General features: G+C 39.2%; 1 protein-coding gene across 1 annotated transcript; it reads right to left on the bottom strand.

Annotated features, from left to right (window-relative positions):
• Positions 1-4364: 4364 nt before the first annotated feature.
• On the bottom strand, positions 4365-13231 carry RBM11 (RNA binding motif protein 11). Its single transcript, XM_058185668.1, has 5 exons — positions 13035-13231; positions 8629-8791; positions 6805-6877; positions 5792-5885; positions 4365-4742 (listed from the first exon to the last, which is right to left on the bottom strand). Exons 1-5 carry the CDS (start codon positions 13134-13136, stop codon positions 4473-4475), a joined length of 702 nt encoding a protein of 233 aa, XP_058041651.1. The 5' UTR covers positions 13137-13231; the 3' UTR covers positions 4365-4472.
• Positions 13232-16299: the final 3068 nt, after the last annotated feature.

The raw sequence follows: 16299 nt of genomic DNA, 5'->3' as shown, positions 1-16299 counted from the left end.
GGAGCGGGCCCGCCGAGGTCTCGCGGGATTTGTCGCCCCCAGGCCGGCCCCCATTCCCGTGTCTGGTGGGCGGACGGCGCAAACTTGGCGGGCTGTGCATTGGCGCGGGGAAGCCCTGGTGGTGCAGTGTTCCCGTTCGCCCTGGCCTCCGTCCTCCGATCTCCTGCGCTGGGAGGCGGCGGCGAGCCAGCGACCGGGCACCGCGGACTTTGGCAAGGAGGAAGGTGGGAGGAAGCGGAGCTGCCGGCTGTGGGGGTTGAGGCGTGCAAGAGGGTGGCGTGGAAAGGCCTTTTGTGTGTGTGTGCGTGTGTGCGCGCCTGTGTGCCCTAGGGAGGAAGCGGAGCTGCCGGCTGTGTGGGGGTTGAGGCGTGCAAGAGGCGCGCCTCCTCCTCTTCCTCCACGCCGCTCCTCTTGCACGCCTCAACCCCACCATCCCCCACCCTCTCCAGCGTGAAGGTCACCTCCTCCTCTTCCTCTCGGCTTATACTCGAGTCGTCTTCGGGAACCCCGCACAGGAGGGGTACCGAACGGACTCCCATGGGAGGGACGGGAGCGGGCCCGCCGAGGTCTCGCGATTTGTCGCCCCAGGCCGGCCCCATTCCCGTGTCTGGTGGGCGGACGGCGCAAACTTGGCGGGCTGTGCATTGGCGGGAAGCCCTGGTGGTGCAGTGTTCCCGTTCGCCCTGGCCTCCGTCCTCCGATCTCCTGCGCTGGGAGGCGGCGGCGGCGGCGGCGGCGGCGGCGGCGGCGGCGCTCGGCATCGCTTTCACCGTTCGGCTGGACTGGGACCGTGGGAGGAAGCGGAGCTGCCGGCTGTGGCGCCCGCCGAGCCGCCGCCCGCCACCGCTCGCGGGGAAAAAAAAAAGGATGGATGGAAGTAAGGAAGGAAGGATGGATTGATGGATGGAGGCGACCGCTTTGAAGCGCAACCCTTCTCCCGCAACTAAGGGGGGGGTCAATGTTTTCCCAATCCTAGGGTGTGGGAAACAGTCATTCTTTCTTCCCCTAGTCTCTCCGAGATCGCACTGCAGCGCCCATCATCCCCAGCCGGCAGCTCCGCTTCCTCCCACTGGTCCCAGTCCAGCCGAACGGTGAAAGCGGAGCGCGCGCCGCATGTCGCCACCGCTCGCTGACTGGGACCGTGGGAGGAAGCGGAGCTGCCGGCTGTGGCGCCCGCCGAGCCGAGCCGCCGCCCGCCGCCGCCTGGAAGAGGGAGGAGGTGACCTTCACGCTGGAGAGGGTGGGGATGGTGGGGTTGAGGCGTGCAAGAAGAGCGAGCGTGGAGGAAGAGGAGGAGGCGCGCTCCTCTTGCACGCCCAACCCCCCCACACAGCCGGCAGCTCCGCTTCCCTCCCTAGGGCACACAGGTGCGCACACACACGCACACACACACAAAAAGGCCTTTCCACGCCACTCCTCTTGCACGCCTCAACCCCCACAGCCGGCAGCTCCGCTTCCTCCCACCTTCCTCCTTGCCAAAGTCCGCGGTGCCCGGTTGCCGCTGGCTCGCCGCCGCCTCCCAGCGCAGGAGATCGGAGGACGGAGGCCAGGCGAACGGGAACAGCCCACGCCCGAAGAGGGAAAGGGAGCGAGTGGGTGGGTGGCTGGGACGAGACCCCACCACAAACACACACACACACGCCCGTGAGACGCCTTGCTTGCATGTCACACACACGCTCGCTGGGAAAAAAAGGATGGATGGATGGATGGAAGTAAGGAAGGAAGGATGGATTGATGGATGGAGGCGACCGCTTTGAAGCGCAACCCTTCTCCCGCAACTAAGGGGGGGGTCAATGTTTTCCCCAATCCTAGGGTGTGGGGAAACAGTCATTCTTTCTTCCCCCCTAGTCTCTCCGAGATCGCACTGCAGCGCCCATCATCCCCAGCCGGCAATCTGAGCTCGTGCCATGGCGGCGTGGAGGGTGTGGTGGTGGTAAACGGCCAGGAGAAAGCTTTCGCTCTTTTCGAGAGGTCCTCTTGGAAGGCTGCCTTGGAAAGGAAAGTGGGAGGGGCAGAGATTTCTCCCTCAAAGGTCCCCTTGGAAGGCTGGGTTGGAAAGGGAAAGTGGGGAGGGGGCAGAGATTTCTTCCTCGGGTCCTTCTAGAGTCCTTGAGAAACTGATATCATACAAGGTTAATAAATTATACTCCTCCTCCTCATTGATGAGTTTTTCATCCTGAAATTGATTGAAACATTGTACCATCATATGCTGCCATAGTATAGTGTTAACAACATCTGTAAAGATGATATATGAGCATGACACTAAGTTTTTTCTATATTTCCCCCTTTATTGAAAAACTTCCATCATGCTTCTTTCTGAAAACAAAGGTCATTATAATATACCTCATTATATATTTGATTTGATGATATTTCAGTTAATAAATACCATTTAAGGTGTTAAGCTTCTTTTCTTTTTCAGCAGCAAAGTGAATTACAACTTTAAAGAACTTTATTACTTTATATTCATTTATTTTAAGTATAGATTTTAGATTTTTAAACAAATATGTTTAGAGCTTTTATATCTTTCAAGTTATTCAAATTATCCCCTCAGCAGGTATATAATGGCATCCAATTCCAATATCATGTTGGGGCTTTTGAGCAAGGGAGGAGGAACGTGAGCACCGCCTTTCGCGCTGGCATTCCGGGATTTCCCTTTGTTTAGAGCTGGGAATCCTCCTTCCCCCTTTTGCACTCCCTCCCTCCCTCTCTCTCTCTCTCTCTCTCTCACACACACACACACACACACACACACAGACTTCTAAAGTCGATTGGCACAATGAAAGGCAAAGACCACAATTGTTTTAAGAAAGAAGCTTTAGCAGGGAGGGGGGATGGGAGGGTGTTTTAAGTTTTGGCAAACAGCCAGGCCAACTGTATTGGAGAAGGTCACACAACTGGCCTTAACATTTTAGCTGCTGTCTTTTTCCTCACACTTGGGTTTAATGATATTAGAGACCCTTATTGCCCTGCCAAAAAAAACAAGAGCCACCCCAACGTCTATGAAAATTAACCTTCTGCCAAGAGACACTGTGCAGGGTATTTTCACTATTGGTGTGCATACAGGCTTAGATTTGTGCTGGGTTCTTAGTGCTTAGAGCACTGACCTTCAGAGGCACCCTGGTCCCTTGGAAGCTAAAGGAGGACTCATTTTCATGCTTGCAGTTGTATTGTCAATTTCTGTGAGACAATGTTGTTGAAGTAACTCACTCACTCATTCATTCATTCATTCATTCCTTGTGTGTCCAATCACACTTAGCCAATAAAAATTCTATTCTATTCTATTCTATTCATTCATTCATTCATTCATTTTATTTTGTCAAATACATATTAAATAATTATATAAATATAAGCATGAATTGAATACATAAAAGGAATACAACTAAAGGGAACATTAGGACAGGGACGGTAGGCACGCTGGTGCTCTTATGCACGCCTTACAGACCTCTTAGGAATGGGGTGAGGTCAATACTAGATAGTCTTTGGTTAAGGCTTTGGGGATTTTGGGAAGAGACCACAGAGTCAGGTAGCACATTCCAGGCATTAACAACTCTGTTACTGAAGTCACATTTTCTGCAATCTAGATTGGAGAGGTTCACTTTTAAGTTTGAATCTATTGTGTTCTCGTGTATTGTTGTGGTTGAAGCTGAAGTAGTCATTGATAGGAAGTACATTGTAGCAGATAATTTTATGAGCTATGCTCAGGTCATACCAAAGGCGGCGTAGTTCTAAATTTTCTAAAGCTGGGAATCCTCCTTCCCCCTTTTGCACTTTTATTGTTTTTCGTTCAAATAAATATTCATGTTATTTTACTTGGCTCTATCTTTATTTTTTACATTGACCAGTAGCTGCCTCATTTCCCACCCTCGGCTTATACTCGAGTCAATAGTTTTTCCCAGTTTTTGTGGTAAAATTAGGTGCCTCGGCTTATATTCGGATCGGCTTATACTCGAGTATATACGGTATATAGTTTATGTCTAATATGTTCAAAAAGAAATATAAAGCAAATCAGCCATCTTCCAGTCTTGTTTTTAGGACTTTTTTCTAGTTAAACAACTCTTCATCAATTTAGCATTGACAATGACAACATATGAATCTTATATTTTCCCACAAAAATGGACTAACCACAAACTATGCATTGCATTTTGAATAGTATAACAATTCAATATGTTAATTATATGTTTGTAATTCAGAAATCTTTCTGCTTACAGTTTGAACATAGTTGTCAGAATAACACACACTTACTTTCAAGTAAAATGAGATGTTTTTCAATAAACTTTATTTAATTTTCATGACTTTTTCAAAGAACATAATTAGATTCCATTTGAGGGTGGTGTGTGTGTGTGTGTGTGTGTGTGTGTGTTTGATATTTCTTTTATAAATATCAGGATCATATGCTTTTATTTAATAATACATTTATTTATAAATAAATACAATCCTATAATATTTAATAACTTATCCCTTTACATTTTTACTCATTTTTTCCTGTATTTTTTCCTACTATTTTCATTGTTACTATCATTGTCCCCAACTTCCAGAGTTCTTTTTCGTTTGGGAGTATTTTTTGTAATAAGATACTGACTGTGGGTTTTTGCTTCTGAGTAGCTACTTTCAGAAGATTCTTGCCCAGTATTCATGTAGGATGATACTGGAATACTTGGAAATTGTGGTGATGTCATCTGTGGGTAAAGAAATGGCTGTCCCATTGGACTGTATGGAACATACTCTTGTGTCAAACATGTCATCTAGAAAATAAGAATTTTAAAATATTTCAAAACAAATCATCTCTATCTTCATTATTTATTGTATGAAAAGGACCATGGGTTGCTTAAAAATCATTTCAAATTATACACTTAATAATGATGGCATACAAAAGATTTTTAAAATGGTAACATGCAATACCTTCAAAAATTAAGCATGAGACACACTCACAAACAGTAAAGTTGCATAAGCTGTTTGCGCAACTCTGCCTTTTTGTTTACATCTTTGATGTAAAATTATCAATTGGAAGTTCGATGGGGTATGACATATTATTAGTTATTTATATGATTCATAGAGCTGTCCATTTCACAACAATGGCCATCATAAGAGTGCATCTCCACAAAGCTCGTCTAACTGCCTGGCTCAAAAGTCCGGAGGAGTGTCCTAGTCTTCAGAAACACTAATGGGGTCAAGACCACAGGGGAGGTGCAGGCACAGAGAAGACATAATTCAGGGTAAGAGACCCAGACAATGTCCTCTCTGCTAGACCTGATGGGATAAGCAGAAATAATGGGGAACAGGTGGTCCTGAAAATAGCCTGGTTCTATGCCATGTAATACTCTACAGGTGGTAATCAGGACCCTGAAGTTGATTTGGAAGCCTACTGGAAATCAGTACAGCTAAGAGCAGTGATATTATACGAACATATTGAGACAAAATTGCCTTGTACCACTGCCTTCTAGACTAGCTATAGCTTTCAAATACTCTACACATTCCATATTATTTCATGTAATTTTGAGATCACGTGACATCTCTCTAAAACAAGGCAAGGCATGTTAATAATAATAAAACTACATAGAAAAAGCACTGCTGAAGGATCCAGTCAATTTCTCCCTTTATATCTACAGTATAGATAGATAAAATGGGTAATAAGGCCAACTGCTAATTATAAAGTATATTTCACCTGAAAATTGGTAATAAAATTAGACATCTTGGCTTTCTTAATAATTGTTTCTTGCAGTATATAATAAAGGAATCGGCGTACACATGACATATTACTGGGATAGTATTACTATCATTATGCTAAACTTACCATGCTCTGAATAGCAGAATAAATCTGATGTGGATTATTATTCACCTGATAAGGACTAACAGGTAATGGAATATCACAATAAGAGTCTGCATACCTATTAAAAACAAGGATGGATAAAGTTTCCAAAAGTCATTTATCCATTAACGATATACAGAGAATCTATTTCAATTCTTTACCAATAGATTCCTATATGCTAAGCAGAAACTCTGACTCAACTTAATGTGACTTAAAACTACACAAATAAGTATGAAATAGTAGCAAACAGCTAAATGCGCACATACTGGAATTCTAATTTTGGTGGAAGTTACAGTTAAATAAACTGTAAGCTACGCAGTCATTGATTAAGATGGGCAGCTATAGAAATTGAATGAATAAATAGTAAATAAACAAATAAATATCCTAAGCCTATAATCTAATACATGTAGTGTTGTGCCTCATCCGCTTTCCCCGCAGCCGGGCCCGTCTTATCTGCTTCCGAACGCTGAGGAATGTCCTAGCATGCCTCCCGGCCCCAGCTCTGGCTCCATGCCCAGACAGGCCGAGCAGGAAGAAGTGCCTCCAGCCCCCAGCTCTGGCTCCATGCCCATGCAAACGGAGCAACTAGACCCCTCCCCCTCCCCCACAGCATGTGAGCCTGAGGAAGGTCAATTACCAACAGCTGCAGACTGGAGTAACCCTCGCTTCAGGAGAATTGATAGGCAGCGGCAACAGAAGGAAGGGAGGGGCAGGCCTGGATAAGTGCTGAGTCATGGAGCCACACCCCATGGCCTATATAAAGGATCTGCTTTATGGTTTTACAAATACTTTGAAAGTGGTGTATAGTGATGTGCATGCAGCTTCTGAGTCTACAAGATTATCAAAGTAGTATTACAATGTTGCACTACAAGGTTTCTAATGTACAGTGTCACGAAAGTACCTGGGCTTGTGCTATGATAAGGGTGATTTTTTTTTCTTCCCCAGTTTCTGTCCCCACCCCTACCTCACAACAATAAAGACAACTGAATGCACATTACCTGTAGGTTGATGCCTGTACATCCTCATCCATATTCTGGGAAGGACTGCTTAACTCTAGGCAGTGAGTACTTCCTATAAATGAAACACTAAATATTTTAGGATTAAAAATATCACTGCATTTGTGTACATATGTCTAAAAATGCATAGAAACAAATCTCAGAATTATACCAAAATTAATTATTATTTTTTTCATGTTCACTAAAATAACATAAACAGTCCAAAATATATAAATTTACAAAACTGTTGTAATCACACTTAAATTGCAACCTTTTAATTAAAAAATGTGTATTGATAGGTAGGGTAGAGATTAGTGAGAAATTATCTATTTTGGTATGCCTCTGAACATTTTTTAAAAGTCACAATGCAATGAATGCAAAATTCATTTCATAAATGATAGGGGTTCTATATTTGTTTTTCTCAACTCAACATTCCACATCTAAGACAAACTGTTGGAAATTTATAATTTAACTTTAATGCAGTTTGTCTTTCAGAGGTCATATATCCTGGAAGAAAACAGAAGATCCTTATATGAATCAAAACACTTCTCTATATCTTAGCCAAGGTAAATCTTAGTTGTATCCTGCCTTTATTATTTCACAAATAATTGAAGCCAGAAAAAATATCCAACGTACCTTCCTCTTCCTATTTTCCTCACAACAATAATCCTGTGAGGTGAGTAGGACTGAACTCACAATTTCCCAATTTCTAGCTTGGTACCTTAACCATTAAACCAAACTGACTCATTATTGATGCATTTCAATTTGTACGTATAAGTGAAATTGACTCATTAGAAAAAAATAGTAATATAAAAAACATAAGCACAAAATGTGCATATGGGAACATAATGCTTCTTTGTGGAAACCCAATTTAATGCTAGTTATAAATAGGAAAAAGTGAATACTTTGGTTTATCTTTCAGGGATTACCCAAGTGTAATTTTAGGATGATTCCTGAACACCACTATTGTCTGATTTACTAAAGAAAAAACCCAATTGGGGCAGGTTTGGACAAAATCTGTATGGGGTAAGAATTCTTCTTTAGGACTAGAAGAAAGGCAATCTGATAAATCATTTATTAAAAATGGATCAAAGCACTTGTTTAGAAATAAGGATTAATAGAAAGGCTGAAATGCTCCCGGTTCGGACCGGATCCCGTGATCCGGTAGCGATTGGGGCAGGTAGTTCGGAGAACCGGTAGCAAAAATCCCTGCCCCCTCCCCAATGCCCATGCCTCGCTGTTCCTCTTCTCTGTCCCTGAAACTTTCGGTGGTGATATAGCTGCAAACGGCCTTAAATGACTGCCGCGGCACTTCAAAGGGCTGCACTACAGCTGATTAGCGCTGTAGGCAGCTAGTAGACCAGTGCCTCTATTTTTAAAGAAGGTAGACCGGTACCTCCCAAGTTTTGTATACTTTATTATTTTTATTATTTATTATTGACCATGCCCATTCAATCACCTGACCACCAAGCCACACCCACCAATTAAGCCACGCCCACAGAACTGGTAGGGAAAATTTCTAGATTTCACCCCTGGTTAATAGTTTATCATTGCAGAAATAAAAATCACTCTTTTTACTTTAGTAAAATTTAAATTTCTTGCTTTTTGAAAGGGAATGACTATTAAAGACCAGAAAGGTAACGTATCAGTTTTATTTATTTAAAAAATGCTAATTCAGTAAATGGACCCCAAAGTACAGAAAAATATACTTTGTCATAGCAGAATTTTGTTTGACACATTATTTCATGTGTCAAGATTTTGACAACATTTACATTCCAGAGATTTCTGAGTTTTTATGAAATATTATTGGCAGGTAACTAAACCTACCAAACCGATATTGAACTTTAATTGGTCTTCCATATAAACGAATCCCATTCAGCAAAGCCATAGCATAAGGCACTGACTCTGTGTGTTTAAAGCAGACAAATCCAAAACTCTTGGGGTTTCCATCTTTGTCCTTGCATATGGTGACTTTGGATATCGGTCCAGCCTGCAAGAAACTTAAAATTTATTCTCTTATCATTCTGTTATATGAAACAAAAATGTTACTTACTCATTCAAAATCTTGATGGACCCTATTCTATCAATGTATCCATTTTTCTTTTGTGCAGAGAGGCAGTGCATTGTAATTTTCCTTGTATGTTCACAGCTTACTTACATATGTCTTGTTTTATTCTGTTATGGGCATAATTTACCGTACATGGACCTGATGAAGTATCAAAGCAGTTAAAGAATTTTTTAAAATGCACAACAGCAAACACTCTGCTATTCAAACAAAAGCAAACATATACTCTCATCAAATATAAGATATAACCAAAATAAACCCAAAGTATAGATTTATTAATATATTATTTTCCATGTTGTATTGGCAATCAATAGAAAGTTTCAACATTATGACAATCTTGTAAGTTTAAATTCTGTAGAAAAATAGATAGTCCAATGACAATTATTAATTTCATAATCTAATTAACATATTATCCTCAGATATAAATGCTGTATCTAGTCCATAAAATAAGAACCATTTCTCATTCTCCAGTAGAATGAGAACTGATGGCAACAAGCATTGTGGAGAGAACAACTTAGACTGGAAATTAGTGTTGGTGCATTTAGAGCTGAGAAAGATTTGATCGTTATTTTCTATTGCTAAAAATATTTCCAATGACACATTCTTATAAGCAAATGCTTATGAGAGCATTTACAGCTGTGCCCAGCCGTGTCTTTCATGGTATTTACCAGTCTGTTCTTAGGAAATTCTTAGGAAGTTGCAGAAACAATTGAAAATATGTAAACTGGCATGATGTACGAAGAAAGAAAAAGAAAACAAGAGCAAAAGAAAACAAGAGCATTTATCTGGAATCAGTTGTACACCTATAGATTATATTATTCCTATTTTGTTGTTGTTAAACTAAATTTTCCCTTTTCTTGGAATCTTAAATTTAACAGTACGTAAATCTTATGGACATTGGAGTACATTAACTAAAACTTGTTCAGATAGTAGCTGTCAAAGCTAAAAGCACACGAAGTGCCTACTTTGTGGAATTAATTCCAAATCTGATTCTCACTGATATTACAATGAAAGTAGAAATAGCTTGTGACTGGAAAAAAGAGAAATATTGTTATTTTATAGTAATCGGTGCTGACAAAACACTCAATGTTTATGCTCAGTGTTACAGATATATATATATATCATATTTTATATGCAGAATATATTGCATATATTTTTATGCAATATTTTTATTCAATATATATTGAATATATTGCATATATACTGCATATATTTTATATGCAGAAATAAAAAAGTAAAACATTGCAGGAATGTTCAACTCTAATGTTCAACAGTAATTAAAGGGATACAATTAAATTATGAATATTTCAAATTAAATGAGGCTTATCTATCCAAATATTGCATGCTATTTAATCACTGAGATAAATATTCAATTATTTTAAGCCAAAGTTAAATGATTGCCTTTAGGCACTATCAACAATTTGTTTTCCTTCATTTAAATTTATTTATCTTTCAATTATGTACTTTCAAAAATCGATAAGTTATTTCCAAAAACTTAGTAGCTGCTAAAGAGATAATTCAGATTTAGACTAGATAACGAACACCCATTATTTATCAATTAATGTTATTTTAAATTATTCACAATTGTTCACCAGAACTGAGTATTTATTAATAAGTAGAATTGAGTGTGCTACAACTTCTGAGAAATAAATATAAATAAATATCAACAAATATAAATTTCATTAGTTTAGCTAATACCACGTGAAATAAATAGCATATAATAAATCAAGAAAGGTGAGAATAATTCCATCTCTTTAATCTTTCCAGTAAAAAGTAGTTACTCTAGTAAAAGGCTAAGATCCCATTTGTACTCATTTGAGTTTTTGGGGAAGAATAACGAACTATAATTCATTTTTAATTCCATTGTCTTAAGATCTAATTGTTAAAACATTGAAAAAAGATATTGGCTTCAATTTTATTTTTACAAATAACTGAAGGTGGCAAACATAATTAATATTCCTTCCTCCTCCTATTTTCCCTACAACTCCTCTGTGAGGTAAGCTGGGCTGGGAGAGAGTGACTGGCCCAAAATCACTCAGACTGCTTTCATGATAAAAATGGGCTAGAACTTAAGTCTCCTGGTTTCTGATCTGGTGCCTGAGCCACTAGACCAGGTGTATCAAACTGGTGACCTGTGGACCGGATGTGTCAACACACAAGCCACACCCACCCCAGTTCCACGAAGGAAAAAAAGTCGCAAAATGACACATGACAGCAATGTGACACCACGAGTTTGACACCCATGCACCAGATTAACTGGCTCTCAGGATTTGTTGACTGAGGTTAGATTTGATCCACCATTATGCAGAACATAATGGATTAGCAGTCTATTGCCTTAACCTCTGGGCCAGGTTGTTATTTTCTGAAATTATGAAGTTATTACAGCAAGATTCATCTCAGTGTTATTTAGATCTATAGATTCTACATTTAAGGTCTATTAATTTTTTTAATTTAAGATATATTTATTTTTTAAAAATAATATTTTGGCCACAATCAACATTTCCAAACAAAATTCAGCTTATTTAATCCCCACTTTTAGGAGAGAGAAAAGTTTAAAGAAAAAAACACATTTCCACTCTTCTACTTTGGATTGCCTACTGAAGAGGATGAACTTCTTCAAAGGTAGGAAGTAGACAATCAAACATTCTGAGGCTTTTTCTTTTAAACATGTAGATTCTTCCTGTTTATAAAAAAATAAATAATAAATCTGCTGAAGCAAGCTACACATACAGGTAGGGCTTTAAAATACAAATAACCCATTTTAAAATTATTTTTCTTCACCCAACAATTAAATGGATTGGGCAGATTAAGTCAAGAATGAAATATTTAAGTTGTCGGAAAAACTACTCTATGTGGAAAAATGAACACTTTTTATACTATTCCTATTTAAAAAACTTTTTAACAAATTAAATTGCAGAAATAACATTTAAAAGATGTTCAAGTCTGATTAATATGCCAAATTCAATTTCAATGTATCACTTACAAAGGAATTGAACTCATAACTCCACTGCTCAATATTTCTTATTTGCACTTTACTACTGAAGTTCTTAATATTTCTATATTTATAAGAAAGTATCCATATTAAACAAGAAAGGACTACAGAGGATATTACATGTGATTACACTTCCCTTCATTTAATTCTGAATATATTGTTAATATATTAGATGGGATATATTTAGATGGGATAATTTACAGGGAATAAATTATGAGTAAATAGGAGGCTTATAAATTTATATTCCTCCTAATAGGTCAGAGTATTGGATTTAAGGCTGGAGACCATTATCAGATTACCTGATAATAATAATGTCAGGTCCTTTCAATTTTACTTGAATTTCCAAACAATTCTGTTGCTAGGAATTACCTGACATTCTGTATTTTAAGATGAACTTCTATGTCATGTGCATTAATTTCTATCCCATATTAAATGTTATTGCAATTTTTTTTCTTTTTTCTATTTAAAAATACTGCAGGTTAGGTCTAACCTTTTCCACACTCAGAAGAAAATCATGCTCCTTCCAAAATGTTTCACTTGTCTAATATGCTATTATTTAATAAACCAAAGTAATATAAACCTACTAGTACCCATTATGGTTTTCTGTTTGTTTAAGAATTCTAATGCCCCACCTTACATAACTTGTCTTGATTGTAAGTTGTCATCAATATTTAGTATAGAATGGGTAGATAAAATAAACCTTGTTTAAAGCATATCCACGAAAAAAATTTTTAAAGTTTTTTTCCAGTACTGTATTTCAGAAATGGAGCATAAAATAAATACAGATTTCACTTGCGCGGCGACCCCGTCGACTACTGCAGAAGACATGCCTCGGTATCTTCTGACAACATTCAGCTGCAGTAAAAACAGAGCCCTGTGACACCTTCAAGTTTACTAACTGTAGAGTGACATACGGTTTTGTGAAATTGTTTATGTCGTACTTTTTTTTTTTTTGAAAAAAGTATTTTGCTATTAAAGGGGGGAGGGAATCATGAGACGGCATCTTTCCGCCCCAACATCCCGTCGCATGGGCGGACCCTGCAATCCCATCCCTTCACACCACCGCGTACAGGACTCGCAACACGAACACGTGCTTCCCAGCTACATCGCTAGCCACGCCCACCTCCCACCTGACACACCCACCTCCCACAGGACCCGCCTCACCCGCTCTTGCACCTGCAAGAAAAGCTCATAGAGAATCTCCTCCTTCACGCGACTCTCCAAATTGCCCACGAAAAGGGTCCGGTCGGGCTCGTCCGCCCTATTTTGGGTTGTCATGATCGTGAGGAAGACCAGCTCCGGCAGCCGCGAGTTCTGGTTTAGAAATGGGAAGCCGGCGAAAGGGGAGGGCCCCCGGCGAGAGCGCACACGAGGCCGTAAAGCACAGGAGTCGCGCGACTGTGCGGTAAAAAGCGTTCTGGGATGCTGCCGCGCTTTGCGGCAGTTTCCGGCGTGATGCTTCTTAGTTATGGGAGGGGGGAAGAGTAATGATTAAAATCACTTTCTCCGATGTTAAGAAGCAGATTTTGTATGTTTGTGTGTATCTTTCTCACATGTAAAAGGCAAAGTTACACACATACACACACGAGTTGCTCTAAACGCCGACATACTGCTGCGCGAACTTCCTATTCTTCGGTATCCTAGCAACTCTCATAACTCAGTGGCATAGATTTCTGAATTCGTGTGTGTGTATAGTAGAAGATGGAGAATGATCCATTCCCAAACATGGGCTGCCATCATGTGGCAAATCTTGATAATGCAGTGAATCTGCTGTCCACGTTTGATCTTTTTTTTACATTTGTTATTAAATTTGTATCCCGGCATTATTTTGAACAATTCAAGGCAACATACATAATGTTCCCACACCTTTTCCCCATAAAATAACTGAAATCGAATTCTCTGTGTTATTTATTAGTGAGAATTTTTTTATATACTTGGGCAAGTACTTTAAGAGAAATTTACTTTGTTATTTCATATCAGTTTCATCATTGTTTCTTGGTATAATATGATGTTACATTGTTGTTAGCTATTTATTCTGCCTTTTTATGTATAATTCAAGGTGAGAAATATAACCAAAACTCTGCTTCCTACATAATAACTCTGTAAGATGGTTTGGGTAGAGAGGGAGTGACTGGCCTTAACATTTTCTGAAGCATAGGCAGATCTATTTGTTCTAGCACTCATGTTATAGTACAGGTAGTTCTTGAATCATGATCATTTGTTTAACTATAGTTCAAAATTAAGACAGCCTTAGACATATTTATGACTGGTTGCAGCATCCTGTGGTCACATGATCACAAAAAAATGCTATTGGGGAAGCTAAATTCACTTAACCATATAGTTTGCTTAACAACTGTGGTGACTACTATAAAAATTATTATAAAATTTGATCCAATTTATCTTATGTGCAACAAGTTAAACAGATTCCAGTCCCAATTGTGGTTGTAAGTCAAGGACTACCTGTATTTACATATGTAATTACCATTACAATAGTATATATTTAAACATACCAAATGAAAGTCAGTTTGGTATAGTCATTAAGAAATAGGTTAGAAACCCAGAGACAATAAGTTTTAGTTCCACCTTAGGCACAAAGCTTGGGCTAACCTTGGACTATTCACTTTATCTCAGCCCTAGGAAGGAGACAATAGCAAATGATTTCTGAAAACCTTGCAAACAAATAACCAAACAAATACAGTTGCAGAGACTTGTTCAGGCAGTCTCTGGGAATCAGACACAATTGAAGAAGAAAAAAATTCCAAGCAACTACAGGTAGTCCTCTACTTACAACAGTTCATAATGGATTATAGATGAGCGTTTTGCTATCAAACAAGTTATCTGAGTATACTGCATTCATATTGCATTCTGATGTCATTGAAAATATAGACAATTTGTAAGAGCTGCTGATGCATCAGTATCCTTTTTGCAGCCAATAGAGTTCCCTCCTATTACTGAAATTTAAAGAAGAATTTTCATTTTGAAACATTAAACAAACAAAAACCTGTATTCTGTGTGTGTGTGTGTATCCCAAAAGTGAATATTCCTCCCAAGTTAGATTTTTCTATTAACTTGTTTTCCTTTTATAATCAAATTCAGGCAAATATTTGGTTTTTCTGCCCTTGATTAAATAAATGCAACATTTATTAAGACATTTTAGGATGCCATTCACAAAAAAATGCACAATGGTAAGCCATCAGAAGTATCTTAAAATTTCCAGCATTGGAGCATTTACTGTATCTGTTGCAGTTCCTTTGAAGATTTTTAACTGGAAAATCGCTTCTCACTTCTGTTTATGATCAATTGCTGAAAAAGGGCAGGTCTTTCTAGGAATTGTCAGAGCAAAAATACAAAGTTGTCATGAAATTGACAACCAGTTGTGCTATCTTTACCAGGAATTAAACTATCTGTACATTTATTGTTTTATTGTAATGTTATTGTATTTTCTTTGCAGTTTGTAACAATGATCATTCTCAAAATAAAGAATTGGCCTTCTCTGTTTTAAGCTCCATATTGCTCCAATATTTGAGGGGCTGTCACAGAGAGGAGGGGGACAACCAGGGATGAAATCTAAAAAATTTCCCTACCGGTTCTGTGGGCGTGGCTTAATTGGTGGGTGTGGCTTGGTGATCAGATGACTGGGTGGGCGTAGCCAATAACAATAAATAAAAATAATTAACAAAGTATAAAAAACAATAAGAGGTACTAAAAACCAACTTTCACACTTTACACACACACAACACAACACAACTGACTCACACACAATGTAAAAGCAGCTGCATTTCACACTTCACACAGCCACAAAAAGCTCAAAAACCAACTTTCACACTTTACACACACACACACACACAATGCCACATACAGCTTTCTGAGATTTTGTGTGTTTGTGTAGTTAGAGTGAAACACTATAGAAACACACCAAATCTCAGAAAGCTGCACAAATATTTTATTATTTTATTTTATTTTACTTTATTTTATTTTATTTTATTGTGGACTTCAAATCCCAGAGTTCCTCAGCCAGCAAAGCCAGCCAGTTGATCACCGAGGAAATAGATTAGCTAAGCAATTGATTCTGTCTGGCTGAAAGTGAAACTGCTTTCGGGCTGGAAAAAAAGCCATGCGTTCATCAGTAATCAGGTAAGTGCCTTAGAATCTCTACTCTTACTTGTAGAAAACGTGTTTTCTACAAGTAAGAGTACAAGTAAGGTTCTGCTGATGAGGAACTCAGGTGAGATCTCCAGAGTAGACTTTAAAAAAAATTTTTTTACAGTTTAAAGTCTCTGCCGATCTCAGCTGAGGGGCGGGATCTTCAAAGGCTTTTTTTTAACTTTTAAAGGCATGTTTCGGCTGAAGCAAAACCGGCTTTTAAAAGTAAAAAAAAAAACCTCTGCAGATGGTGCGGCTCAGCAGAGGCAGGGTGGGTGGGGCCAGGGATTTTTGCTGC

The sequence above is a fragment of the Ahaetulla prasina genome, chromosome 5 (assembly GCF_028640845.1).
Source record: "Ahaetulla prasina isolate Xishuangbanna chromosome 5, ASM2864084v1, whole genome shotgun sequence".
Classification (NCBI taxonomy): Eukaryota; Metazoa; Chordata; class Lepidosauria; order Squamata; family Colubridae; genus Ahaetulla; species Ahaetulla prasina.
Note: the sequence above shows the minus strand (reverse complement) of the source record. Positions and strands in the feature narration are given on the sequence as shown.